Consider the following 26,638-nt stretch of genomic DNA (forward strand, 5'->3'; position numbering starts at 1 on the left):
TAGTCCATACATAACAATCATAGCCCATACATAACACAATCATAACCCATAGATAACACAATCATAACCCATACATAACACATTCATAGCCCATACATAACACAATCATAGCCATAGCCCATACATAACACAATCATAACACATTCATAGCCCATACATAACACATTCATAACCCAATCATAACCTATACATAACACAATCATAACCCATACATAACACATTCATAACACATTCATAACCCATACATAACACAATCATAACCCATACATAACACAATCATAACCCACACATAACCCATACATAACACAATCATAACCCATACATAACGCAATCATAACCCATACATAACACAATCATAACCCATACATAACACAATCATAGCCCATACATAACAATCATAACCCATACATAACCCATACATAACACATTCATAACCCATACATAACATTCATAACCCATTTATAACCCATACATAACACATTCATAGCCCATACATAACACAATCATAGCCCATACATAACACATTCATAGCCCATACATAACACGGGCTATGATAGCCCATACATAACCCATACATAACACATTCATAACCCATACATAACACATTCATAACCCATACATAACACAATCATAACCCATACATAACACAATCATAGCCCATACATAACACAATCATAACACAATCATAGCCCATTCATAACCCATACATAACCCAATCATAGCCCATACATAACACAATCATAGCCCATACATAACACAATCATAGCCCATACATAACACAATCATAACCCATACATAACACAATCATAGCCCATACATAACACAATCATAGCCCATACATAACCCATACATAACACAATCATAGCCCATACATAACACATTCATAACCCATACATAACACGGGCTATGATAGCCCATACATAATCCATACATAACACATTCATAACCCATACATAACACATTCATAACCCATACATAACACAATCATAACCCATACATAACACAATCATAGCCCATACATAACACAATCATAGCCCATACATAACACAATCATAACACAATCATAGCCCATACATAACACATTCATAACCCATACATAACACAATCATAGCCCATACATAACCCAATCATAGCCCATACATAACACAATCATAGCCCATACATAACACAATCATAACCCATACATAACACAATCATAGCCCATACATAACACAATCATAGCCCATACATAACCCATACATAACACAATCATAGCCCATACATAACACATTCATAACCCATACATAACACATTCATAACCCATACATAACACAATCATAGCCCATACATAACACAATCATAACCCATACATAACACAATCATAGCCCATACATAACACAATCATAGCCCATACATCACACAATCATAACCCATACATAACACAATCATAGCCCATACATAACACAATCATAGCCCATACATAACACAATCATAGCCCATACATAACAAAATCATAGCCCATACATAACACAATCATAGCCCATACATAACACAATCATAGCCCATACATAACACATTCATAACCCATACATAACACATTCATAACCCATACATAACACATTCATAGCCCATACATAACACAATCATAGCCCATGCATAACACATTCATAACCCATACATAACACAATCATAGTCCATGCATAACACCTTCATAACCCATACATAACACATTCATAACCCATAGATAACACATTCATAACCCATACATAACCCATACAGAACACAAGTGAAATTGTGACAACGGAAGTATCAACTTGCGGTTGTTGACATGAGCATTTATGAAAATCCTTATGTAGCCTACTGTTTATGTATGCGTTATATGATGTTGTTATGCAGTTCTTGTGTAGGCTTCAAAGTGTTACCAGATGGTGTTTGTTAGCTACTGTCTGGAGGGCTGTTCAGGACCAGGAATAAACAGGATGTACTATTCCATCAATCCATCCTTTTTGACTTGAACAGTTAGTTCCAGGGTAAGGGACAGGAAGTAAGACGAACAACAGAGTGAAGAGTGACTTTCTCCCTAATAGGCTACAGAACAGACTGGCTGGTCTCAAGAAGGAGTATTAACAAGTAGAAGCATGCTCATCAATGTTGCTCAAAATAGTGCCAATCTAACAGAAATGTACCCAGTTTGGAATATCACAATCATAAATCACATTTCCATGAGAGAGAAAATTGTGTAGATCTATGCTTAATCAAATTAGATCAAATGCTCAAGACATTTTACACTCTCACCTCTTCCTGACCTCTCCCTTTCTATTGTCTCTCCTCCCTCCTCTTGATGACAAGGCAGTGCCACTCAGGTGTCAGCGGTCCAGGTCTCCATACTGCTGACAGTGACAGATCTGAGTGACCTACACCATCAGCCCAGATCATGGGGGGGGGGGGGGGGGGGTTCTACCTTACATGGCCTAGAGTCCTTGGTTTCTGTACTGACAACAGGCTCACTTCCTATTTAACTCTCTCAAACCAGGAAATTCACTGAAAATTAACCAATTTAAAAATGTATTATGTTTTTTTTTAATTCTTCAATGCATGATTTTTCTAGCCTTTATCCCTGAGCTGTGTTGACTGTTGAACCCCCCCCCCACACACACACACAGGACTGCCAGCATAGTTAAACAGTCACTTAAACTCTTTGTTATACATTCTTTGACTAATATTTGTTTAAAGGGATTTGCCTATGATACCATCTTTATCATTTCTCATTGCTTGACCAAGCTCCTACGATGCCATTAAACCGCTCTAGGTTTGACAACACCACTTTAGGTTTGACTACACCACTTTAGGTTTGACTACACCACTTTAGGTTTGACAACACCACTTTAGGTTTGACTAAACCACTTTAGGTTTGACTAAACCACTTTAGTTTTGACTAAACCACTTTAGGTTTGACTACACCACTTTAGGTTTGACTACACCACTTTAGGTTTGACTACACCACTTTAGGTTTGACTACACTTTAGGTTTGACACCACTTTAGGTTTGACTACACCACTTTAGGTTTGACTACACCCCTTTAGGTTTGACTAAACCACTTTAGGTTTGACTAAACCACTTTAGGTTTGACTACACCACTTTAGGTTTTACTACACCACTTTAGTTTTGACTAAACCACTTTAGGTTTGACTACACCACTTTAGGTTTGACTAAACCACTTTAGGTTTGACTAAACCACTTTAGGTTTGACTAAACCACTTTAGGTTTGACTACACCACTTTAGGTTTGACTACACCACTTTAGGTTTGACTAAACCACTTTAGGTTTGACTAAACCACTTTAGGTTTGACTACACCACTTTAGGTTTGACTACACCACTTTAGGTTTGACTACACCACTTTAGGTTTGACTACACCACTTTAGGTTTGACTAAACCACTTTAGGTTTGACTACACCACTTTAGGTTTGACTACACCACTTTAGGTTTGACTACACCACTTTAGGTTTGACTAAACCACTTTAGGTTTGACTACACCACTTTAGGTTTGACTACACCACTTTAGGTTTGACTAAACCACTTTAGGTTTGACTACACCACTTTAGGTTTGACTAAACCACTTTAGGTTTGACTACACCACTTTAGGTTTGACTACACCACTTTAGGTTTGACTACACCACTTTAGGTTTGACTAAACCACTTTAGGTTTTAAACAATTCTAGGTTTCTTTCTATGAGTGTGTTCATTGTGAGCTTGTCAGAACGAAGTCTGTTTGACATCTGCTCCAAACAGACCCTCTTACTCAACAAGTCAGGATGTGATGGCAAAAGTACGCAGTCACACACAAACGCCCCCCGCCCACACTCTCACAAATCAAGAAACTCAAATAATCCATCCCCCTCTCTCTCACATGACCCCCTCCCACCCCCTCTATCGCTTGTTCCCTTTCCAAACACCCTATAACAAATACAAACTTCCTCACTCACTCCCCCACACACTGCTCTGGTTACCTCTGGCTCTGACAGTCACTTGCGGTGAGCCTGGTGGTGTTACATTGAAGCTGGGAGACAGATAGAGGTAGCTGCTATTCACCCCCTGCTCAAAGTCAAATGGAGACTTGTATTCCTGCTCCAGAGGGTCCATGGCTGTTGCCTGGATGGGTTAGGTGGCTGGCTAGCTGGCCGGCCTCCCACTACAACGACTCATAGAACCCCGTTGCTGCTGCCACTAATTTCCTGCATGTGATAGGGCGCATGCAACTGGGGCACAACTCACTCACTGCTCTGATTGTCCTCTCCTGTCTCCTGGTCTGGTAGCACACGGCACTTCTGTGTTGTGTGTGTGTGTGTGTGTGTTTTGTGACGTATGTTGTGTGGGTTATGTCAGTATGTGTGTGTTGCAGTCGGACACACACACAACTCTAGCCAAGGCTAGCCTCCTAGCCTGTCTGTCCGTCTCTGGGTCTGTCTGTCCGTCTCTGGGTCTGTCTGTCCGTCTCTGGGTCTGTCTGTCCGTCTCTGGGTCTGTCTGTCCGTCCGTCCGTCTCTGGGTCTGTCTGTCCGTCCGTCCGTCTCTGGGTCTGTCTGTCCGTCCGTCCGTCTCTGGGTCTGTCTGTCCGTCCGTCTCTGGGTCTGTCCGTCTCTGGGTCTGTCCGTCTCTGGGTCTGTCCGTCTCTGGGTCTGTCCGTCCCTGGGTCTGTCCGTCTCTGGGTCTGTCCGTCCGTCCGTCTCTGGGTCTGTCCGTCCGTCCGTCTCTGGGTCTGTCCGTCCGTCCGTCTCTGGGTCTGTTCGTCCGTCCGTCTCTGGGTCTGTTCGTCCGTCCGTCTCTGGGTCTGTTCGTCCGTCCGTCTCTGGGTCTGTCCGTCCGTCCGTCTCTGGGTCTGTCTTTCTGCTGCAGGCTCATATGACAAGCAGCCAGACAGGCAGGCCGAGGCAGCTTAACTACAGTCGTTCTGTGGCGTTAATGAGTTACCTTCCCTTTCCCCTTCGCTCTCTACCGACGCTGCAATCACCAACCACCACAATCACAGTCAGTCACCTGGTAACTTGACTTGTCTGTTGTAAATAATCGCAAAGGCCACTGGTGGATTGCTGCCATCCACAGATTCTGATTCAGCACAATCAGGAGGTTTTAAAAGTAAAAGAGCATGAAGCTGCTAGGCTAGCTAGAGTTTATGGCATGCAGGAGCTCTTCTGTGACTATTACACCAATCCTGCAGCTCCAGTATCCAGCCCTGGTCACTCTCCCCCTCTCATCCCTCCCTCCGTCAGTTGCCCACCACTGCCATCTAAGGAAATACAGGGTTCCATTTGTCGGTTGGTCACATGACAAGCTCAGGCCCGGGAGAGGGCAGGCCCGTGAGATGGAAGCAGGCGTAATCGGCAGTGTCCCAGATTATAGCGAGCTGCTAATCCAGTTCAGATTGTCCAGTTTGGAGCCACACTGTACTGTTACTGAACAGAGAGACCAGACTGTACTGTTACTGAACAGAGAGACCAGACTGTACTGTTACTGAACAGAGAGACCAGACTGTACTGTTACTGAACAGAGAGACCAGACTGTACTGTTACTGAACAGAGAGACCAGGCTGTAAAGTTACTGAACAGAGAGACCAGGGAGCTAGGCTGTACTGCTACTGAACAGAGAGACCAGACTGTACTGTTACTGAACAGAGAGACCAGACTGTACTGTTACTGAACAGAGAGACCAGACTGCACTGATACTGAACAGAGAGACCAAACTGTACTGTTACTGAACAGAGAGACCAGACTGTACTGATACTGAACAGAGAGACCAGGGACCTAGGCTGTACTGTTACTGAACAGAGAGACCAGACTGTACTGTTACTGAACAGAGAGACCAGACTGTACTGTTACTGCACAGAGAGACCAGGGAGCTAGGCTGTACTGTTACTGAACAGAGAGACCAAACTGTACTGTTACTGAACAGAGAGACCAGACTGTACTGTTACTGAACAGAGAGACCAGACTGTACTGTTACTGAACAGAGAGACCAGACTGTACTGTTACTGCACAGAGAGACCAGGGAGCTAGGCTGTACTGTTACTGAACAGAGAGACCAGGGAGCTAGGCTGGGCTCCCGAATGGCGCAGCGGTCTAAGGTACTGGCATGTCACTACAGACCCTGGTTCGATTCCAGGCTGTATCACAACCGGCCATGATTGGGAGATCCATAGGGCGGAGCACAATTGGCCCAGCCCCAATCCGGGTTAGGCCGGGGTAGGCAGTCATTGTAAATAAGAATTTGTTCTTAACTGACATGCCTAGTTAAATGAAGGTTAAAATAATAAAACAATAAAGAATTGTTCCTGTCCAGACAGCTGCATGTGCAAAGAGCCATAGACTTGATGTCCTGTCCTGCCAATGCAGTGAGAAAGTTAGAGACGCTCATACATCATACCCCAAGACATAACATCATACCCCAATGAATATTATACCCCACTAGATAACATCATACCCCACAACATAACATCATACCCCACGACACAACATCATACCCCAAGACATAACATCCTACCCCAAGACATAACATCATACCCCAAGACATAACATCATACCCCAAGACATAACATCATACCCCAAGACATAACATCATACCCCAAACCATAACATCATACCCCACGACACAACATCTCTAACAGCTCACTATATTACAATAAAATCGGAGGTTACATTTTTGGGGGGAGGTGGTATGATATTTGTTCCTCTCTCACTCATCATTATTCACAATTCATTCAGGATTATTCGTAATCATGGTAGCACCCACATTAATGTATTGGTTTTTAGAAATGTATATTCTTATTTACAATAAAAGTGACTACAAAATAACAAAGTACATTATTTACCATTTATTTCTATTGGGCACAAAATAATCTAAAATACAAACAAAACAAACAGCACAGGAATCCAACACATTTGTAGTCACAAGCTTGATGCAGTCACCGCATGCTATGAATATGGGACCAAATACTTAACTTATTACTTTCATACACATACCGTGCCTTCAGAAAGTGTTCAGACCCCTTGACTTTTTCCACATTTTGTTACGTTACAGCCCCCTTACGTTTTTTTAATTGTACTCATCAATCTACACACAATATCCCATAATGACAAAGCAAAAACATATATTTTCGCTAATAACAAAATAAAACGGAAATATCACATTTACATAAGTATTCAGACCCTTTCCTCAGTACTTTGTTGAAGCACCTTTGGCAGAGATTACAACCTTGAGTCTTCTTGGGTATGACGCTACAAGCTTGGCACACCTGTATTTGGGGAGTTTCTCCCGTTCTTCTCTGCAGATCCTCTCAACCTCTGACAGGTTGGATGGGGAGCGTTGCTGCACACCTATTTTCAGGTCTCCCCAGAGATGTTGGATCGGGTTCAAGTCTGGGCTCTGGCTGGGCAACTAAAGGACATTCAGAGACGTGTCCCGAAGCCACTCCTGCGTCGTCTTGGCTGTGTGCTTAGGGTCGTTGTCCTGTTGGAAGGTGAACCTTCGCCCAAGAGGTCCTGAGCGCTCTGGAGCAGGTTTTTATGATTGCTGGAGTGCTGCAGAGATGGTTGTGCTTCTGGAAGGTTCTCCCATCTCTACAGAGGAACTCTGGAGCTCTGTCAGAGTGACCATCGGGTTCTTTGTCACGTCCCTGACCAAGGCCCTTCTCCACTGATTGCTCAGTTTGGCCGGGCGGCCAACTCTAGGAAGAGTCTTGGTGGTTCAAAACTTTTTCCATTTAAGAATGATGGAGGCCACTGTGTTCTTGGGGACCTTCAATGCTGATGCTCAATGGAAACAGGATGCAGCAGAGCTCAATTTTGAGTTTCAGAGCAAAGGGTCTGAATACTTATTTAATAAGATATGTTTTTTAGTTTTAATACATTTGTAAAAAGTCCAAAAACCTGTTTTCGCTTAGTCTTTATGGGGTATTGTGTGTAGGTTGCTGAGGATTTAATTGAATCCATTTTAGATTAAGGCTGTAACGTAACAAAATGTGGAAAAAGTCAAGGGGTCTGAACACTTTCCGAATGCACTGTAAGTGAATTCGTCCCAAAACTTTTGGTCCCCTAAAATGGTACAAAAAGTGCTGTAATTTGTAAATGGTTCACCCGATACGGATGAAGATTAAAGCTGACAGTCTGCACTTTAACCTCATAGTCATTGTATAATTTCAGTACAGAGCCAAAACAAAACAAAAAGTTGTCAGTGTCCCAATACTGAGCTCACTGTCCGTGATACTGATAGCCTATACGACGCCTGAGCTGGTGTACAGTACAGGCCAGGGTTTCCGTCAGGAAAATGTGGCGCCGGACATTTGGCCAGCATTTAAAATTTACCCGACATTTGAGAAATTTACCGGACTCAAATGCATTGGGTGCGTAACCTGATAAGGGCGTCCACCCAAACTGCTCAGAATGACAGGAATCACATTTAGATGATGCTAGTTTATATTAAAATAACATGCAACTTGAGGATGCAACAGTGCACGTCCTTCTTACCGAATTCCGATGCGCATTTGAAGATTTAAATAAAAACTTTTCCCTCAGCCAACAAGACGAGTAACGAGCAGCAAAAGCACTAGCCTATGTCAATCTACTATACCACATAGTAGACACGTTTACTTATTCAATTGGTCAGTTTGTCGTTCTGTGTGATAAATAGTCTATTCCAAATAAACTCTGGGACAGTTGTGGGATGATAGATCCCACATTCATACAACCAGTAGACCAATGAGGCTGACTTTGTCTTGGTAAGGGACATATGTCCTAGCAACCACGGGTGTTGGATTTTGAACTATATAAACTAGCCTGCACGTTTTCCTTTGTAGAGAATAGGGACCAGTGGGATATATGAAGCAGAGAGTCTGTTACAGTATCACAAGGCTGTGATCGAGTTTGGTAACAATGAGGCCTTACACTGCTTCCAATCAGCAAGTTCCTCACTAGCAGGCAGGCAGGCAGGCAGACACACACACAAAAAATCAAGGACAGGTTAACCTGATCTCTTCATTCTCTCTGCAGTCAGTGAAAATCATTTTATAGGTCCCGGATGTTTGCTTTCCCGACTGGTCCTTGTTGGCGGGCTGCCAAAGCATGCATCACTCAATAAGATGACATTACAGAACAGCCTTGAGACACTCGTAAACAAGCCTACATGAAAATAGACAGCACAGTTCAGTGACGGATCACGGAAAGCACCCTGTAAGCTGAATAGTCACACTTCCTACTCCACTAGTATAACCGTACACTTGTTTTACCATATGAGGAAATTGAGTAATAGACCAACTGTTGTTGAATCCATGCAGCTTCTCCATTTAGGCACAGGTTATCCTCTTGATTCAACCCAAGTTGTGGTTCTCCCCCCCCCCCCCCCCCACACACACACACACACACACACACACACACAAAACAGCAGCCATCACGGTCAGCCTGGAACAAAGACGTTCTTTAAGTGTTTAATACACCACAGCCTCTAATCCATTAGTATATTATTACAGACGCACAGTGTCACATGATGGTGGTGAGGCCCAAACAGGAATCATCCGTGTCACATGATGGTGGTGAGGCCCAAACAGGAATCATCCGTGTCACATGATGGTGGTGAGGCCCAAACAGGAATCATCAGTGTCACATGATGGTGGTGAGGCCCAAACAGGAATCATCAGTGTCACATGATTGTAGTGAGGCCCAAACAGGAATCATCAGTGTCACATGATGGTTGTGAGGCCCAAACAGGAATCATCAGTGTCACATGATGGTTGTGAGGCCCAAACAGGAATCATCAGTGTCACATATGGTGGTGGTGAGGCCCAAACAGGAATCATCAGTGTCACATGATTGTAGTGAGGCCCAAACAGGAATCATCAGTGTCACATGGTGGTGGTGAGGCCCAAACAGGAACCATCAGTGTCACATGGTGGTGGGGCCAACACAGGAATCATGGGACATTGGCTGGCTGGAAGATGACTCTCTAGCCCAGACCCAGCACAGCTGTGGCTAGCCACAGTCAGTCATTGGCAGTAGGGAAGCCAGACAGTGTGGAGACGAAGAGACCCCTCACTGTAATGTTAGTGTTCCCCCAGCCATTCTGGGCCCCTCTACAACTGACTGTAATGTTAGTGTTCCCCCAGCCATTCTGGGCCCCTCTACAACTGACTGTAATGTTAGTGTTCCCCCAGCCATTCTGGGCCCCTCTACAACTGACTGTAATGTTAGTGTTCCCCCAGCCATTCTGGGCCCCTCTACAGCTGACTGTAATGTTAGTGTTCCCCCAGCCATTCTGGGCCCCTCTACAACTGATTGTAATGTTAGTGTTCCCCCAGCCATGCTGGGCCCCTCTACAGCTGACTGTAATGTTGGTGTTCCCCCAGCCATTCTGGGCCCCTCTACAACTGACTGTAATGTTAGTGTTCCCCCAGCCATTCTGGGCCCACTGGGCCCCCCTTTAACTTACAGCCAGTCGACGGCCAGGCCAAATCTCAAGCTCTGATGGAAAATTCACAAAGAAATAGACCCTGTAATGAAATCCCAATGGCAACAGTTTACAGCACGGTGTTGTTGGAATCCTGTCCAGTAATCCTGTCCATTGAATCCTGTACAGTAATCCTGTACAGTAATCCTGTCCATGGAATCCTGTCCATTGAATCCTGTACAGTAATCCTGTCCATGGAATCCTGAACAGTAAGGAAGTGGGGCTATCAAGGGGTCTTGCCTCGAGAATAATAACGAAGTTAACAACTGAATGAGATCAAAGATGGGAGACTGCAGGCTTTTCTTCTGTGATCCTTCTCATACAGGCCTGGTCTTTGATCAGGGGACTGACTAGGAGGGAAGTTATGTCAAGTAATATCAACAGATGAGCAGACCCTTCAGGGATAGAAGTATGGAATGGACATTCCATTACAGATGACATGACAAGGAATCTGACAAGTCCTATCCTGTTATGTTTAGGATAATGTTCCGCTGGAGATTTCCCTGAAAATAAACCACTATCTGGTCTGCTGTATCACTGTCTTCCGCTTGCTATTACCATAATGCATCTCTGTAGCCTATTTGTTAAAGAAACATTTTGAGTTGCAACAGTTAGCATAACCTAAAGTTTCATAACCCTAATTCAAGCCAATTGCAGTGTAAAACAAGTCAGGTCTAAATGCAAAGTTAGTCTGATTGATCCTGTATATCTTAGGTCAACAGCAGCAGGTACAGCCCAGGCCAAGTTATACAGCAGGATTCCACAACTGGCGACCCGGTTTAATTTGGACCCCAAGTTCTGAGCAAATGTCTTTTTTTATTTCTTTTTAAATTGTTTGACATAAAAGACTGCAAAAACACCAGGAAATGTTGCTCCAAGTGATTTTAATTTAAGAAATCTTCCCCCAAGTATTCCCGCGCATGACAGAGAGACACGTGATCGTATACAAATGTAAACAAGGTTTGAAATGATTGTTTTAGACAAACATATCTGTTTGGGCTTCTTACAGTCAATTTGAAGTCTACACATTGTTTGTAATTATAAACTGAGTGGTTGGATCCCTGAATGCTGATTCAGCCGTGGTATATCAGACCATATACCACCATATGTATGGAACAAAAAAACATGTATTTTTTTACTGGTATAATTACATTGGTAACCAGTTTATAACAGCAATAAGGCACCTCGGGGGTTTGTGATATACGGACAATATACCATGGCTAAGGGATGTGTCCAGGCACTCGGCGTTGAATCGTGCCTAAGAACAGCCCTTAGCCAATGTTTATTGGCCATATACCACAAACCCCCTCGGGCCTTATTGTTGAATTACGTTCTGGTCCCCCAACCATCTGCTCAAGAAAAAAAATGGAATCTAGTTGACGATCCCTGTCATATAGTATTTACATGGGAGGCTGCATGGCAGGTTCCCCTCACTGGAGCATTGGGTAAGCAGCTGTAATAGAAGCTTAGAGAGAAAATGTTGGTGACAGACACTAAGAGGCAGAGCAAATGACATATGGACACATCATGAGTCATTCATCATGATACATCAACACACTGGGACTTCAACCAATCCCCTGCTTTTAAACACAGATTCAGGAAGTGAATGATGATTTTTCAAGAGTACAGGATAGGCCAAGTGTCAATAAACCTAATGTCAATTCGAGCTTCTTGTTTCAATTACAAACATCTCTGATGACGACTACTGGCAATTTCTGTCATTCAGCTATAATTTATATCTGCATACTTATACGCAAGAGACATGTGGTGGAAGGGTGTGAAATAGTTTTGAATAGGTTTAAGTTTCATAAGGCCACTTATATCCTTCACTCATAGAAAGCTGCACATGGGCTGATCCACACCACTGAGGGAAATCAACAACAAAAAAATGATGTAGGAATAGGTTAGGCTACTTCTGACGAAGACAGAAGTCTTCAGCTCCCTCTGACGCTCCTTGACGTTTTAACCAGGCCTTGCAGGTAGAGAGATGTGTCAGTGTCGTCTCGGTCGTGGCTGGAGTGGGCGGATGCTGCCGTCTCAGATTCTGAAAGACTTCCTACAAGAGTCAGACCACTCAAATGGAGCTAGTTGTTTCTTATTGAAATCTAATTATAGTAACTTTGCCATGACACCTGTCTTAAGAGTAATTAATATTGTTAAGTGAGGCCGCATCTCAGAGAAAAAGGAGAAAAACTCAGCTTTAAAGCTGTTCCGTTGTAGAGCTAGCTTGCGGTCGGTCGGTCATGCTACATTATTAAAGGAGATCATTTGGAAATTATTTATTGTGAAGAAAAGTTCAGAATAATGTATTTAAGTGGATTATCTGGGTTGCGTTACTAAGGGCCATAGATAAATTATATGATAACGTTGCCATAAGCTACACTACATGACCAAAAGTATGTGGACACCTGCTCGTCCAACATCTCATTCCAAAATCATGGGCATTAATATGGAGTTGGTCCCCCCTTTGCTGCTATAACAGCCTCCACTCTTCTGGGAAGGCTTTCCACTAGATGCTGGAACGTTGCTGTGTGAACTTGCTTCCATTCAGCTGCAAGAGCATTAGTGAGGCCGGGCACTGATATTGGGCGATTAGGCCTGGCTTGCAGTCGACGTTCCAATTCATCCCATAGGTGTTCAATGGGGTTGAGGTCAGGGTTCTGTGAAGGCCAGTCAAGTTCTTCCAAACCGGTCTTGACAAACAATTTCTGTATGTACCTCGCTTTGTGCACGGGGGCACTGTCATGCTGAAACAGGAAAGGGCCTTCCCCAAACTGATTCCACACAGTTGGAAGCACAGAATCATCTAGAATGTCATTGTATGCTGTCGTCTTAAGATTTCCCTTTACTGGAACTAAGGGGCCTAGCCCGAACCACAAAAAAAAGCCACGGCCATTATTCCTCCTCCACCAAACTTTACAGTTGGCACTATGCAGTCGGACAGGTAGCGTTCTCCTGGCCAAACCCAGATTCGTCCGTCAGACTGCCAGATGGTGAAGCGTGATTCATCCCTCCAGAGAAGGCGTTTCCATTGCTCCAGTGTCCTATGGCGGCGAGCTCTACGCCACTCCAGCTGACGCTTGGCATTGCGCTTGGTGATCTTAGGCTTGTGTGCGGCTGCTCGGCCATGGAAACCCATTTCATGAAGCTCCCGACAAACAGTTATTGTGCTGACGTTGCTTCCAGAGGCAGTTTGGAACTCGGTAGTGAGTGTTGCATAGTCACATACTTTTGTATATATAGTACATAACATATCGGTTGTGTTAGGCTCTACATTGCCATTCACTCAATAACCATATCTTATTTCATTGTCTGAGTAATAGAGACAGAGATTTCCAGCCTTAACCTTAAACTACATAAAATAGATGTAGGTCTTTGGGTATGACCATTGAGACAACTACGAAACTGCTAGGCCTGTGCTTTCATCATATAGGCCCAAGCTTCTAGGCCTGTGCTTCCATCATACAGGCCCAAGCTTCTAGGCCCAAGCTTCCATCATACAGGCCCAAGCTTCCATCATACAGGCCCAAGCTTCTAGGCCCTAGCTTCCATCATACAGGCCCAAGCTTCTAGGCCTGTGCTTCCATCATACAGGCCCAAGCTTCTAGGCCCTAGCTTCCATCATACAGGCCCAAGCTTCTAGGCCTGTGCTTCCATCATACAGGCCCAAGCTTCTAGGCCCTAGCTTCCATCATACAGGCCCAGGCTTCTAGGCCTGTGCTTTCATCATACAGGCCCAAGCTTCTAGGCCTGTGCTTTCATCATACAGGCCCAAGCTTCTAGGCCCTAGCTTCCATCATACAGGCCCAGGCTTCTAGGCCTGTGCTTTCATCATACAGGCCCAAGCTTCTAGGCCTGTGCTTTCATCATACAGGCCCAAGCTTCTAGGCCTGTGCTTTCATCATACAGGCCCAAGCTTCTAGGCCCTAGCTTCCATCATACAGGCCCAAGCTTCTAGGCCTGTGCTTTCATCATACAGGCCCAAGCTTCTAGGCCTGTGCTTCCATCATACAGGCCCAAGCTTCTAGGCCTGTGCTTTCATCATACAGGCCCAAGCTTCTAGGCCTGTGCTTCCATCATACAGGCCCAAGCTTCTAGGCCTGTGCTTTCATCATACAGGCCCAAGCTTCTAGGCCCTAGCTTCCATCATACAGGCCCAAGCTTCTAGGCCCTAGCTTCCATCATACAGGCCCAAGCTTCTAGGCCTGTGCTTCCATCATACAGGCCCAAGCTTCTAGGCCTGTGCTTTCATCATACAGGCCCTAGCTTCTAGGCCTGTGCTTCCATCATACAGGCCCAAGCTTCTAGGCCTGTGCTTTCATCATACAGGCCCAAGCTTCTAGGCCTGTGCTTTCATCATACAGGCCCAAGCTTCTAGGCCCTAGCTTCCATCATACAGGCCCTAGCTTCTAGGCCTGTGCTTTCATCATACAGGCCCAAGCTTCTAGGCCTGTGCTTTCATCATACAGGCCCAAGCTTCTAGGCCCAAGCTTCCATCATACAGGCCCAAGCTTCTAGGCCTGTGCTTTCATCATACAGGCCCAAGCTTCTAGGCCTGTGTTTTCATCATACAGGCCCAAGCTTCTAGGCCTGTGCTTTCATCATACAGGCCCAAGCTTCTAGGCCTGTGCTTTCATCAGACAGGCCCAAGCTTCTAGGCCCTAGCTTCCATCATACAGGCCCAAGCTTCTAGGCCTGTGCTTCCATCATACAGGCCCTAGCTTCTAGGCCTGTGCTTCCATCATACAGGCCCAAGCTTCTAGGCCTGTGCTTTCATCCTTCTTCTTACTTTTGATCCACATTCACACTTTCAGTCAAACCGGTAAAATAAAAATATCCCTTTGGCCCACTTTTGAGGACAATTGCAGCTCACACGTTTGAGTACAATGTCTCCACATCATAGCAGAGGGCTAGATAAGTCAAAATAAATACATCCTATTTAACCGTCAGATATTCCCAGGGAGGGAGAGACATTTCCAGTGACCCCTGACACAGAACCCAAACCAGCTGCTCGCGTGCACCATCGTGCATAGATGTATTTTGTCCCCCCACACCAAACGCGATCACGACACGCAGGTTAAAATATCAAAACAAACTCTAAACTAATAACATTCATTTGGGGACAGGTCGAAAAGCATTAAACATTTATGGCAATTTAGCTAGCTTGCACTTGCTAGGTAATTTGCCCTATTTAGCTAGCTTGCTGTTGCTAGCTAATTTGTCCTGGGATATACACAGAGTTGTTATTTTACCTGAAATGCACAAGGTCCTCTACTCCGCCAATTAATCCACACATAAAACGGCCAACCCAAATCGTTTCTAGTCATCTCTCCTCCTTCCAGGCTTTTTCTTCTCTTGACTTTATATCGCGATTGGCAACTTTCGTAAATTAAGTGCTTTACTGCCACCGACCTCGTTCGTCTTTCAGTCACCCACATGTATAACCAATGAGGAGATGGCACATGGGTACCTGCTTCTATGAACCAATGAGGAGATGGCACGTGGGTACCTGCTTCTATGAACCAATGAGGAGATGGCATGTGGGTACCTGCTTCTATGAACCAATGAGGAGATGGGAGAGGCAGGACTTAGAAATAGAACTGACTTCTATTTTAGCCCTTGGCAATGCTGACACTCGTTGGCGCGCGCGAGCAGTGTGTGTGCAATAATTGAATATGTATGTCTAAATTTATTTTGCAACGTGAGCGATATAGTCAGCCTGTGAGAGGACACTGTAGTTAAAAAAAATTTATACCTTTATTTAACTAGTTAAGTAACCGATGGAAACTATGGATCTGACAGAAGGGGAAGAACAGGGTGTTTGTTATCAACTCAGGTCATCTAAACAAGCACAGGTGGAGAAGTATAGGATAACTGAACTGGAGCCATTCCTTAGGTAACTCTTCTCAGTTACACCGGTAAACCGTACAATGAAGCCCTTCCCCACCTCCTGGTAAAACAGTTCCTTTTCAGGCCTTTTTTGTAGAGGGTAGCTGAAAAATGTGGATAAATTATTATTTTTTTACCCCTTTTTCTCCCCAATTCCGTGGTATCCAATTGGTAGTTACAGTCTTGTCTCATCGCTGCAACTCCCGTACGGACTCGGGAGAGACGAAGGTCGAGAGCCATGAGTCCTCTGAAACACTACCCAACCAAGCCACACTGCTTCTTGACATAATGCCCACTTAACCCAGAAGCCAGCCACACCAATGTGTCGGAGGAAACACCGTACACCTAGCAACCGTGTCAGCGTGCACTGCACCCGGCCTGCCACAGGAGTTGCTAGTGCGCAATGAGACAAGGACATCCCTGCCAGCCAAACCCTCCCCTAACCAGGATGACGCTGGGCCAATTGTCCGTCGCCCCATGGGTCTCCCGGTAGCGGCCGACTGCGACAGAGCCTGGACTCTAACCAGGATGACGCTGGGCCAATTGTCCGTCGCCCCATGGGTCTCCCGGTCGCAGCCGACTGCGACAGAGCCTGGACTCTAACCAGGATGACGCTGGGCCAATTGTCCGTCGCCCCATGGGTCTCCCGGTCGCGGCCGACTGCGACAGAGCCTGGACTCTAACCAGGATGACGCTGGGCCAATTGTCCGTCGCCCCATGGGTCTCCCGGTCGCGGCCGACTGCGACAGAGCCTGGACTCTAACCAGGATGACGCTGGGCCAATTGTCCGTCGCCCCATGGATCTCCCGGTCGCGGCCGACTGCGACAGGGCCTGGACTCTAACCAGGATCTCAAGTGGCTCAGCTAACAACTGAGATGCAGTGTCTGCAAAATAGATACCACTCTATATTCATACCAGGGGAATGCCTCAAAAAGGTGTCTTAAAATAGCCATTAATGTACTCTTTCATCTGAATTGATGCTTAATGTTTGAAACCTAGGCCCTGTGGCTGATAATAGTCATTTGGCTCCAGATACAGATCATCACTCCTGTAGCTTTTACCTGAAGCTCTGGCAGCCAACTGAACCTCTCACTCTGTTGCCATGACAGCTGCCTAAGAAGAAAAACCGTGGACTAGTGGTCACGACACCCTGATGAAAACCTTGGCAACGGAGCCAATTCATATCCATACACAGAGTTCACAGTGACAAACTGTTCAGAGTTGAAAATGGACGAAGGTAATAAAAAGGATCGCTTTTTCATATTTCCAGTGGTATGTTAAGAACGCTGCCTTTTGCAGGCTATTAAATGCCAGGTCTGCTTTTGATAAAAAAACTACTTAGATGCAATAGCATCATAAAAAGATGCAATGTTATCCAAAAAAAAAGACATACTACAAAACGAGCAGATTGACTTCAGGAAACAGCATCCTGCATAGCAGATCACTCGATTTCTGCTGAAAGAAAAGAAAAGCAGGTCACAAAGGCCTTCCTACCTGGCCGCCCCTCCTGCAGAGTACACAAACCAGACTGTCTCTGGCATCATCCTGTTAATCTGCTGTTTAAACAACACATGGCTCCCTGGCCTGTATACCTGCTGCAGCGAGACGTGAGCAGACAGACATGAAGGGAGAGGAGGAAGGAGAGGGAGCCACGAGGCAGATGGCTGCCCAGCAGGAGAGACAGAGAGACAGATAGATAGATAGATAGATAGATAGATAGATAGATAGATAGATAGATAGGAGGGGGTGGGGGATGGAGTCAAAGCCAGGAAGGATGCATTCAGCTGCTACATGTCTGACCCTGCATCAAACCACCTTCCAAGAGGAATGTTGGAAGGAATGGAAAACCGAGCGGTAGGTGGGAAGAGGGGAAGGAGGGAGGAGAACAGGGAAGTAGTCAGATGGGTGAGGGGTCATAGGGGACTGGAGAGAGGAAGCAGAAGTAGAGAGTGTTGCTGCTGCTCAACACGCTCAAGAGGCATTGGCTACTACCTGAATTGCTCTTGTGCAATGTGTAGCCTAGTTCTGGGCGTAAAATACTAGGCTAGACATGTAGAGACAGGACTTGTTTACAACGTTTCAGAGATGGCAGTAAAACTGAAGAGTGCTGGTAGACTACAAGCCAATATCCTGTAAACAAATGACCCACAGAACAGTGGTAACAGTACACGTCAGTATCACTTACCAACTAACAAACATTACTATGTCAACAGGCTACGCCTTCATCCAAACTGTGACAATTGAATGATGACTGTCTACATAAAGCTAAAAATGGCTATCATCACAAACCTTTAAAAAGGACGAAAGAGATACAGTAAACGGTAATCAATGGGTTATTGATTCAAGCCCAGAACAGTCTGTATTTGGTACACAGTAAAGTAGGTGTGACATCTAAAGGTGTGGTGTGTCGGCGTTCCAGCAGCAAACATGGTAAGGCTTATTTTCAACCCACTTCAGTGAAAATAACTGCAAAGCAACAAAGCATAAATATACTTCTGTAAAATACCGGAGAATTAATATTATATATATATATATATATTGTTAACCAATATTATGACTCATTTTCTTTCTTTTGTTTTTTTCAAAAGCGTGCAACAAAGTAACAGTTAACTTGAGGTTGGGTTTTGAAGTTGAGGACCAGACAGAGACTTCCTTGTTCTTTGAATTTTGGAGAAAAAAACAAGACATGAGCATTTTTACAATATTGAACTACACTACATGGCCAAATGTATGTGGACACCTGCTCTTTGAACATCTCATTCTAAAATCATTGGCATTAACATGGATTTGGTCCCCCTTTGCTGCTATAACAGCCTCCACTCTTCTGGGAAGGCTTTAATATGGAGTTGGTCCCCCTTTGCTGCTATAACAGCCTCCACTCTTCTGGGAAGGCTTTAATATGGAGTTGGTCCCCCTTTGCTGCTATAACAGCCTCCACTCTTCTGGGAAGGCTTTAATATGGAGTTGGTCCCCCTTTGCTGCTATAACAGCCTCCACTCTTCTGGGAAGGCTTTCTATTAGATGTTGGAACATTGCTGCAGGGACTTGCTTCCATTCAGCCACAAGATCATTAGTGAGGTCGGGCACTGATGTTGGGCGATTAGGCCTGGCTCGCAGTCGGCGTTCCAATTCATCAGAAAAGTTTTAGATGAAGTTCGAGGTCAGGACTCTGTGCAAGTCTGTCAAGTTCTTCCACACCGATCTCGACACACCATTTCTGTATGGACCTTGCGGTGTACATAGGGCACTGTCATGCTGAAACAGGAAAGGGTCTTCCCCAAACTGTTGCCACAAATTTGGAAGCACAGAATGGTTTAGAATGTCATTGTATTTTGTAGCATAAAGATTTCCCTTCACTGGAACTAAGTAGCCTAGCCCAAACCATGCTCCAGAGTCCTATGGCGGCGAGCTTTACAGCACTCCAGCTGGCGCTTGGCATTAAGCATGGTGATCTTAGGCTTGTGTGCGGCTGCTCGGCCATGGAAACCCATTTCATGAAGCTCCCGACAAACAGTTCTTGTGCTGACGTTGCTTCCAGAGGCAGTTTGGAACTCGGTAGTGAGTGTTGCATAGTCACATACTTTGGTATATATAGTATATAACATATCGGTTGTATTAGGCTCTACGTTGCCATTCATTCAATTACCATATCTTGTGTCATTGTCTGAGTAATAAAGACAAAGACTTCCAGCACTAACCGGTCCCGTTCTGTGCGCTTGTGTGGTCTAGCTGTTGTTCCTCCTATACGTTTCCACTTCACAATAACAGCACTTACAGATGACCGGGGCAGCTCTAGCAGGGCAGCACTGACTAGTTGGAAAGCTGACATCCTATGACGGTGCCATATTGAAAGTCACTGAGCTCTTTAAAAATAAAAATAAACTTTATTTAACTAGGCAAGTCAGTTAAGAACAAATTCTTATTTACAATGATGGCCTACCGCGGCCAAACCCGGACGACGCTGGGCCAATTGTGTGCTGCCCTGTGGGACTCCCAATCACGGCCGGATGTGATACAGCAGGGGTGTCAAAGTCAAATGGACGGAGGGCCAAATAAAAAAATCAGCTACAAGACGAGGGCCGGACTGTTCGAATGTTCATTGAAAAATTTTTAAATGACGCATATAGTCTAGTGAACCTAATTGAACCTACTGAAAACCTAACAAATATATTACAATATGATCAGATAAATAAAGCAATATTTTCTTATGGCTCTGTCAGTAATCTTTAATTTTCAACAGACACAAAAGACAAATTTCCTTTATATAAATATCCCCATAACATGAACATTAAATGAAAGAAACCGGTATTCAAGGCACCATCAGTAGACTATATTTTCTATTTTAGCAAAAGTGGGCTAAATTTACTTCAAAGAAAAAACAATAATAGCAATTTTCTATCATCCACTCAACTGAAATATTTTTAAAATATAATTGGATTGAAATACAAAAAAATAAAGTGCAAAAATCTATTAATCAAAAACAACACTTTGTTTAAGGAGAAGTAACATGCAGTGAAAACAAATATTAAATTTTAACTTTTAAACTTGAACTGAGTAAAAACTCTAAATATGTGATTGCACAGTAATGTTCACTTGTTTGAGGTTGAGGGTGATACTTGGTGGTGTCCCATCTTTTCCACAAGTTCATCAATGTTCGGGGTAAGGCTCTGAGCTGAAGAAATCCTCAGAATTGAGTGGAGGTGTTCAGCAGTAAGTCGACTTCTGTGTGATGTTTTGTTCAGGTTCATCAAAGAAAACAGTTGTTCACACAGGTATGTGCTGCCAAACATAGACAACGTTTGAGCAGCCTGGATGCGCAGCTGGGGCATTGTGCCGGGGAGGAAACGGGCGAACTCCGCAGCACCCACTGCCGCATATTTTGCCCTCAGTGCATCATTGCATTGGAGGTCAATCAACTCCATTTGGAGGTTTGGTGGTGAGCTTTCCACGTCAACAGCAAATGGGTTACCGAGCAGTTCCAACCTGCTTTTTTGTGCTTCAAAGTCAGCAAATCGGCGTCGAAAGTCAGCGGCAAGCATACCTATTTTATCAGCCAACTGTGTGCTCGGGAACGCACTGGTAGAGAGCTTCTCTTTCATGGTCTGGCAGCTGGGAAAGTGGCTCAAATTTTCTTTCCGCAACTGCGTCTCCCACAGAGTCAGTTTGGTTTTAAATGCCTTCACTGTACTGTACATATCAGAGATGACACGATCCCGACCCTGCAGCTGCAAGTTTATTGCATTCAGATGACTCGTAATGTCACACAGAAAAGCCATTTCACACAGAAACATTTCGTCTCGGAGTTGTGTTGTGTCTTTCCCTTTGCTGTCCAAGAACAGACAAATCTCCTCACGAAGCTCGAAACATCTTTGAAGCACCTTTCCCTGGCTTAGCCATCGCACCTCTGTGTGATAAGGCAAATCACCATGCTCCGTTTCTAACTCCGTCAGAAATGCCTTGAACTGGCGGTGATTCAAACCTTTGGCTCTGATAAAGTTAACTGTGCGCGTGATGATGCTCATTACATGCTCCATTTTCAAGGCTTTACCGCACAACGCTTCCTGGTGTATGATACAATGATAAGCTGTCAGCTCACCTGTCGCGTTTTCCTCTTGCATCTTTTCCCGTATCTTCGCCACCAGTCCGCTCCTGTGTCCACACATCGCAGGTGCTCCGTCGGTTGTCAAACCCACGAGTTTTTCCCAAGGCAGCTCCATCTCATTTACACATCTTGACACCTCTTCATACAAATCATGCCCCGTAGTTGTGCCATGCATAGGACGTAAAGCCAAAAACTCCTCTGTCACGCTTAGGTTGGAGTCCACTCCGCGGATGAAAATTGACAACTGGGCAATGTCAGAAATGTCGGTGCTCTCATCCACAGCCAAGGAATATGCAATAAAATCTTTTCCCTTTTTCACAAGCTGCTCTTTTAGATTGATGGACAACTGGTCTACTCTCTCGGCAATGGTGTTTCTGCTCAGACTCACATTTAAAAAGAGTTGCCTTTTTTCTGGGCAAACTTCGTCACAAACTTTAATCATGCAGTTTTTGATGAAATCCCCCTCCGTAAATGGCCGGGCTGATTTAGCGATCTCTTCTGCCAAAATAAAACTGGCCTTGACAGCAGCCTGGCCTTGTGATTTGGCTTTTTTGAACAGAGCCTGTCGAGATTTGAGGCCTCGTTTTAATTCCTCTGCCTTTTGTAGCCTTTGTTCCATGTCCATATTCTTGTTTTTGTCCGCGTGTTTCGTTTCATAATGTCGTCTCAGATTATACTCTTTCAGTACCGCCACACTTTCTCCACACAGAAGACACACAGGTTTTCCAGCTACCTTCGTGAACATATACTCCGACTCCCACCTTGTTTGAAACCCCCGGTTCTCAGTATCCACCTTCCGTTTTGCCATTTTTGATGGGTATCTGAAAGTTAATTTTACTGTGATGCTGACGACTGCTGTGCCAATAAATATTGAAATGAAGCAGCCTACTGCTCGGTGCGTCACCTTTGCATTGTGGGAAATGTAGTATTGGTGCGTGTAAAAGATCTGCGGGCTGCCGGCTTGCTGCGGGCCGGTTCTAATAATAAATCAAGATCATCCCAGGGGCCGTAAAAAACCTTCTTGCGGGCCGGATGTGGCCCGCGGGCCTTGACTCTGACATATGTGTGATACAGCCTCTTCAGTACGGCCATACTAATGCCAATGTCTGTCTATAAAGATTGCGCTGCTGTGTGCTCCATTTATTACACCTGTCAGCAACGTACGTGGCTGATTTAGTCGACTCATTTCAAAGGAGTGTCCACCTACTTTTGGCCATGTAGTGTATCTTGTTTTACTTGTATTGTATATCGAACCTTTTTACAAGCTTCTGCAGAAGGCTGAACTTGCGTTAACTAGCATATGCTACCAAATATGTAGTGAGAGGAAGCCCACTAGCGGGCAGTGGGAGAAGATGGAACGAGATGGATTTTGGCCAACATTCTGCACATTTTCTCATCAATGAAACATTTGATCTTAATACAGTTTTCTGTTCCCAAAACTAGAAAAGGTTATGATAACACCGAACCCAAACCGGCTGCTCGCGTGCGCCATCGTGCATAAATGTATTTTGTCCCCCCCACACCAAACGCGATCACGACACGCAGGTTAAAATATCAAAACAAACTCTGAACCAATTACATTAATTTGGGGACAGGTCGAAAAGCATTAAACATGCATGGCAATTTAGCTAGTTAGCTTGCTGTTGCTAGCTAATTCGGCCTGGGATATAAACATTGAGTTGTTATTTTACCTGAAATGTACAAGGTCCTCTACTCCGACAATTAATGCACACATAAAAAGGCCAAAAGGCCAATCGAATCGTTTCTAGTCATCTCTCCTCTTTCCAGGCTTTTTCATCTTTGAACTTATATGGTGATCGGCATCTACACTTTCATAGTATTACCACAACCGGCAAAACAGTTTGTCTTTCAATCACCCACGTGGGTATAACCAATGACGAGATGGCATGTGGGTACCTGCTTCTATAAACCAATGAGGAGATGGGAGAGGCAGGACTTGCAGCGCGATCTGCATCAGAAATAGAAAGGATTTCTATTTTAGCCCTTGGTATCGCAGACGCTCGTTTGCGCGCGCGAGCAGTGTGGGTGCAATAATTGAATAACATGGATTTCTAAATTTATTTTGTGACGCTCGCGCACGTGACATGTCCGGTCTGGTCAGCATGTAAGAGCAGACTAAGTGTTGTAGACTTTAGCCTTTTCACAATCCTGCCATAAAGAGGGGAAAGGGTTCTGTCTCTCTGTTGTGTTCTCAAATTAACATTGCCTTTTGGTTTAGTATGTAAGATCTCCAATCTGTTTTATTTGATTGTCACTCTCTCAATATATCAGCTATGCAAATCTGTTTTGCAGCTCATCATATGGCAGGACTACTCAACTGGTGGCTATTCAACTTCCTTAATTTAGACTGGCCCTTTAATCAATTCTGAACATTAAAAGATATGCCAAAAAAATCCCGCAAAAATCCAACATTCAGTGCCAAAATGACAAGCACCATTGTGTTTGTCTATAGTGTGGTTTCCAGCGGTTTTGAGCAGTTTCTACTTCCTATGTGGCATGTTGATAATTTTTTTCATCATTTGAATTTGTCTCTAGCTTTGTAGTATTTATTGAGATGCTTAGTTTTCAGATCATTTAAAAAATGACCTAATTACTTAAGACAATTTTAATTGTTTTTTAAATAAAATAGTTATCAATGATTATCTAATTTTCAATTATTAGGTAAATGTTTTGGTTGAACTTCAACCTGTGTTGGTTGAGCTCCTCCACTTCTTCCCTAATAACTTTTAGCAACATTTCATTAAAAAAAAGAAGTGCTTTAATGGTGTGTGTGCGTTTCTTTTTTTATACAGTTCTTCCCGAAGAATAATGGCATGTGGAAAACGTCCGGCCCCCTGACATGAACTTTTTTTTACCACTGGCCCGTGTAAGAAGATCGATGAATAGCCCTGTCAAATGGCATCGCCAATGTTGCCATAGGCCTACAGTATGATGACATTATGGCCTAATGGGCATCTGAAGCAGAGAATAGCTCAACTCATTGTTGACATGTTGAGCTGTATGTTCTCAATTTAAAATGTTACCAGTAGACAATGTATATGAGGCAAACCATATACCAGATTTTGTACATGTCTTTTAAATGCTGACATATAAAATAGTTTAGTGCAAATCCAACCCTTGTAATTTAGGTACATTATGAAAATAAAGGCATGCCAATTAGGCTACAAGAGATGAGCATTACAGGAAACATTTGAATTTCATTACATTGAATTTCATTCGTTTTAGCAATATTGCTTTCAAAATTTTTGCAGTCGTTCCCATAGATAGAACAACCATGTACTGCCTGTGTATCACTGACCCTGAAAAGACTAGTGACTAACACAGCTAGCTTTTTAAGTAAATAATATGCTGTTTTAATAAACATTTTGTTGGCTTTACAATCGTGTGAGAAAATGAACTAGCTAGTTAGTTAGTTATACCTTGGTAGCATACAAGGTTTTCTGGCTTTTCTCAAAACTAACCTCATTGTGACTAGCTACTTGTTGTCCCTTATGCTAGCCTTTACAGTCAAACATCACTTCAGAAATACTGATATGACCACCACTGTAGACCATTTCTCCCCTCTTGTCACAGATTTAGCTCATCTCGAAATAAAAGCTGTGAAAACCTGCAAACTTTCTAAAATGTTTTGTCACCAGTGTTATGTTGACATCGTTAGTCCTCACACAGTCTCTCCTACCGCACTGTCTCTCCTACCGCGCTGTCTCTCCTACCGCGCTGTCTCTCCTACCGCACTAATCTGGACAGCACCTTCGGAGCTCCGTCCAAGTAAAGCATTTGATTGGTTTGACGTGTAGTGATGCATCAGTGATTTACACCGGGTTCAAAACCCTCTTTAAACTGATTTCTGCAATTGAACCAAAATTATAACGAATCCCGATGGGGTAACCCAGACACGTCACTGGGGCTATAAACTTGAAGCAACCGTTAATAAACGTTGCTTTCTCACCACCACATAAGGGCAGTGGGAGAGGACGGAACTAGGTGAAACCGGGCCGACATTTTGCTAATTTTCTCATCGATTAAACATTTTATCTCAATAGATTCGTCTGTTGCCAAAACATAAATATGTTACGAACACAATGCACTAAGTTTTAAAGAATTGCGTTTGTGCACACGCGCACTTCACACGTTCCTAACGGAAATATGTTAATACATGCTGCAACGCGCCAATAGCATCTCGCTAGCTTGTGCTTGGTCACTTCCTTGCTTGTTTTGCCCACTATGCTTAATTTGCTCCACTATAAACGACACAGATGAACTACGTTGGTTACTTATAAATATATTTATGTCTGTGATGGAACTTCCACAGGCTTCCCGGGGCTAGCCTACAGCTAGCTGGTTAACTTTGGTTTAAAACAAACTAAAGTGTTTAAAAAAAATGCTTGTCAGTAATATGAATGTAATTTTGCAATGTGTGCTATGGCAAATACATTACCTTGATATGCTTCCTCCATCCTTACGCTGTATGCTGTTTCTGCTATTATTTTTTGGGTCAAAAAGCTTGCAGGTTCCCCACTTCGCTCCAGCAGTATTGCGCACTCACATGCTGCTAGGCAGTAGGGGTGGGGCCCTCTGTGACGTCAAGCCGTAGAGTACGTAGAAAGTGTAAACAAGAGCCAGGCACGTGGTTAATTGTTTAACTCCACAATGGTAT

The 26,638-nt window shown here is 44.0% G+C and overlaps 1 protein-coding gene across 4 annotated transcripts in view; it reads right to left on the minus strand.

Moving 5' to 3' along the window:
* Positions 1-26,638, minus strand: part of LOC139391826 (tumor protein D52-like) — a 43,110-nt gene extending 16,472 nt beyond the window's left edge. The window contains exon 1 of one of the 4 annotated variants that reach the window (XM_071139399.1): positions 26,420-26,630. In XM_071139399.1, the coding sequence (XP_070995500.1) occupies positions 26,420-26,438 (19 nt within the window). In that variant the 5' untranslated portion in view covers positions 26,439-26,630. Of the gene's footprint in view, positions 1-3,987; positions 4,277-26,419 lie in introns of those variants that run through there. The other 3 variants (XM_071139398.1, XM_071139397.1, XM_071139395.1) reach the window with 3 other exon arrangements.

Source organism: Oncorhynchus clarkii, chromosome 32 (genome assembly GCF_045791955.1).
Source record: "Oncorhynchus clarkii lewisi isolate Uvic-CL-2024 chromosome 32, UVic_Ocla_1.0, whole genome shotgun sequence".
Taxonomy (NCBI): Eukaryota; Metazoa; Chordata; class Actinopteri; order Salmoniformes; family Salmonidae; genus Oncorhynchus; species Oncorhynchus clarkii.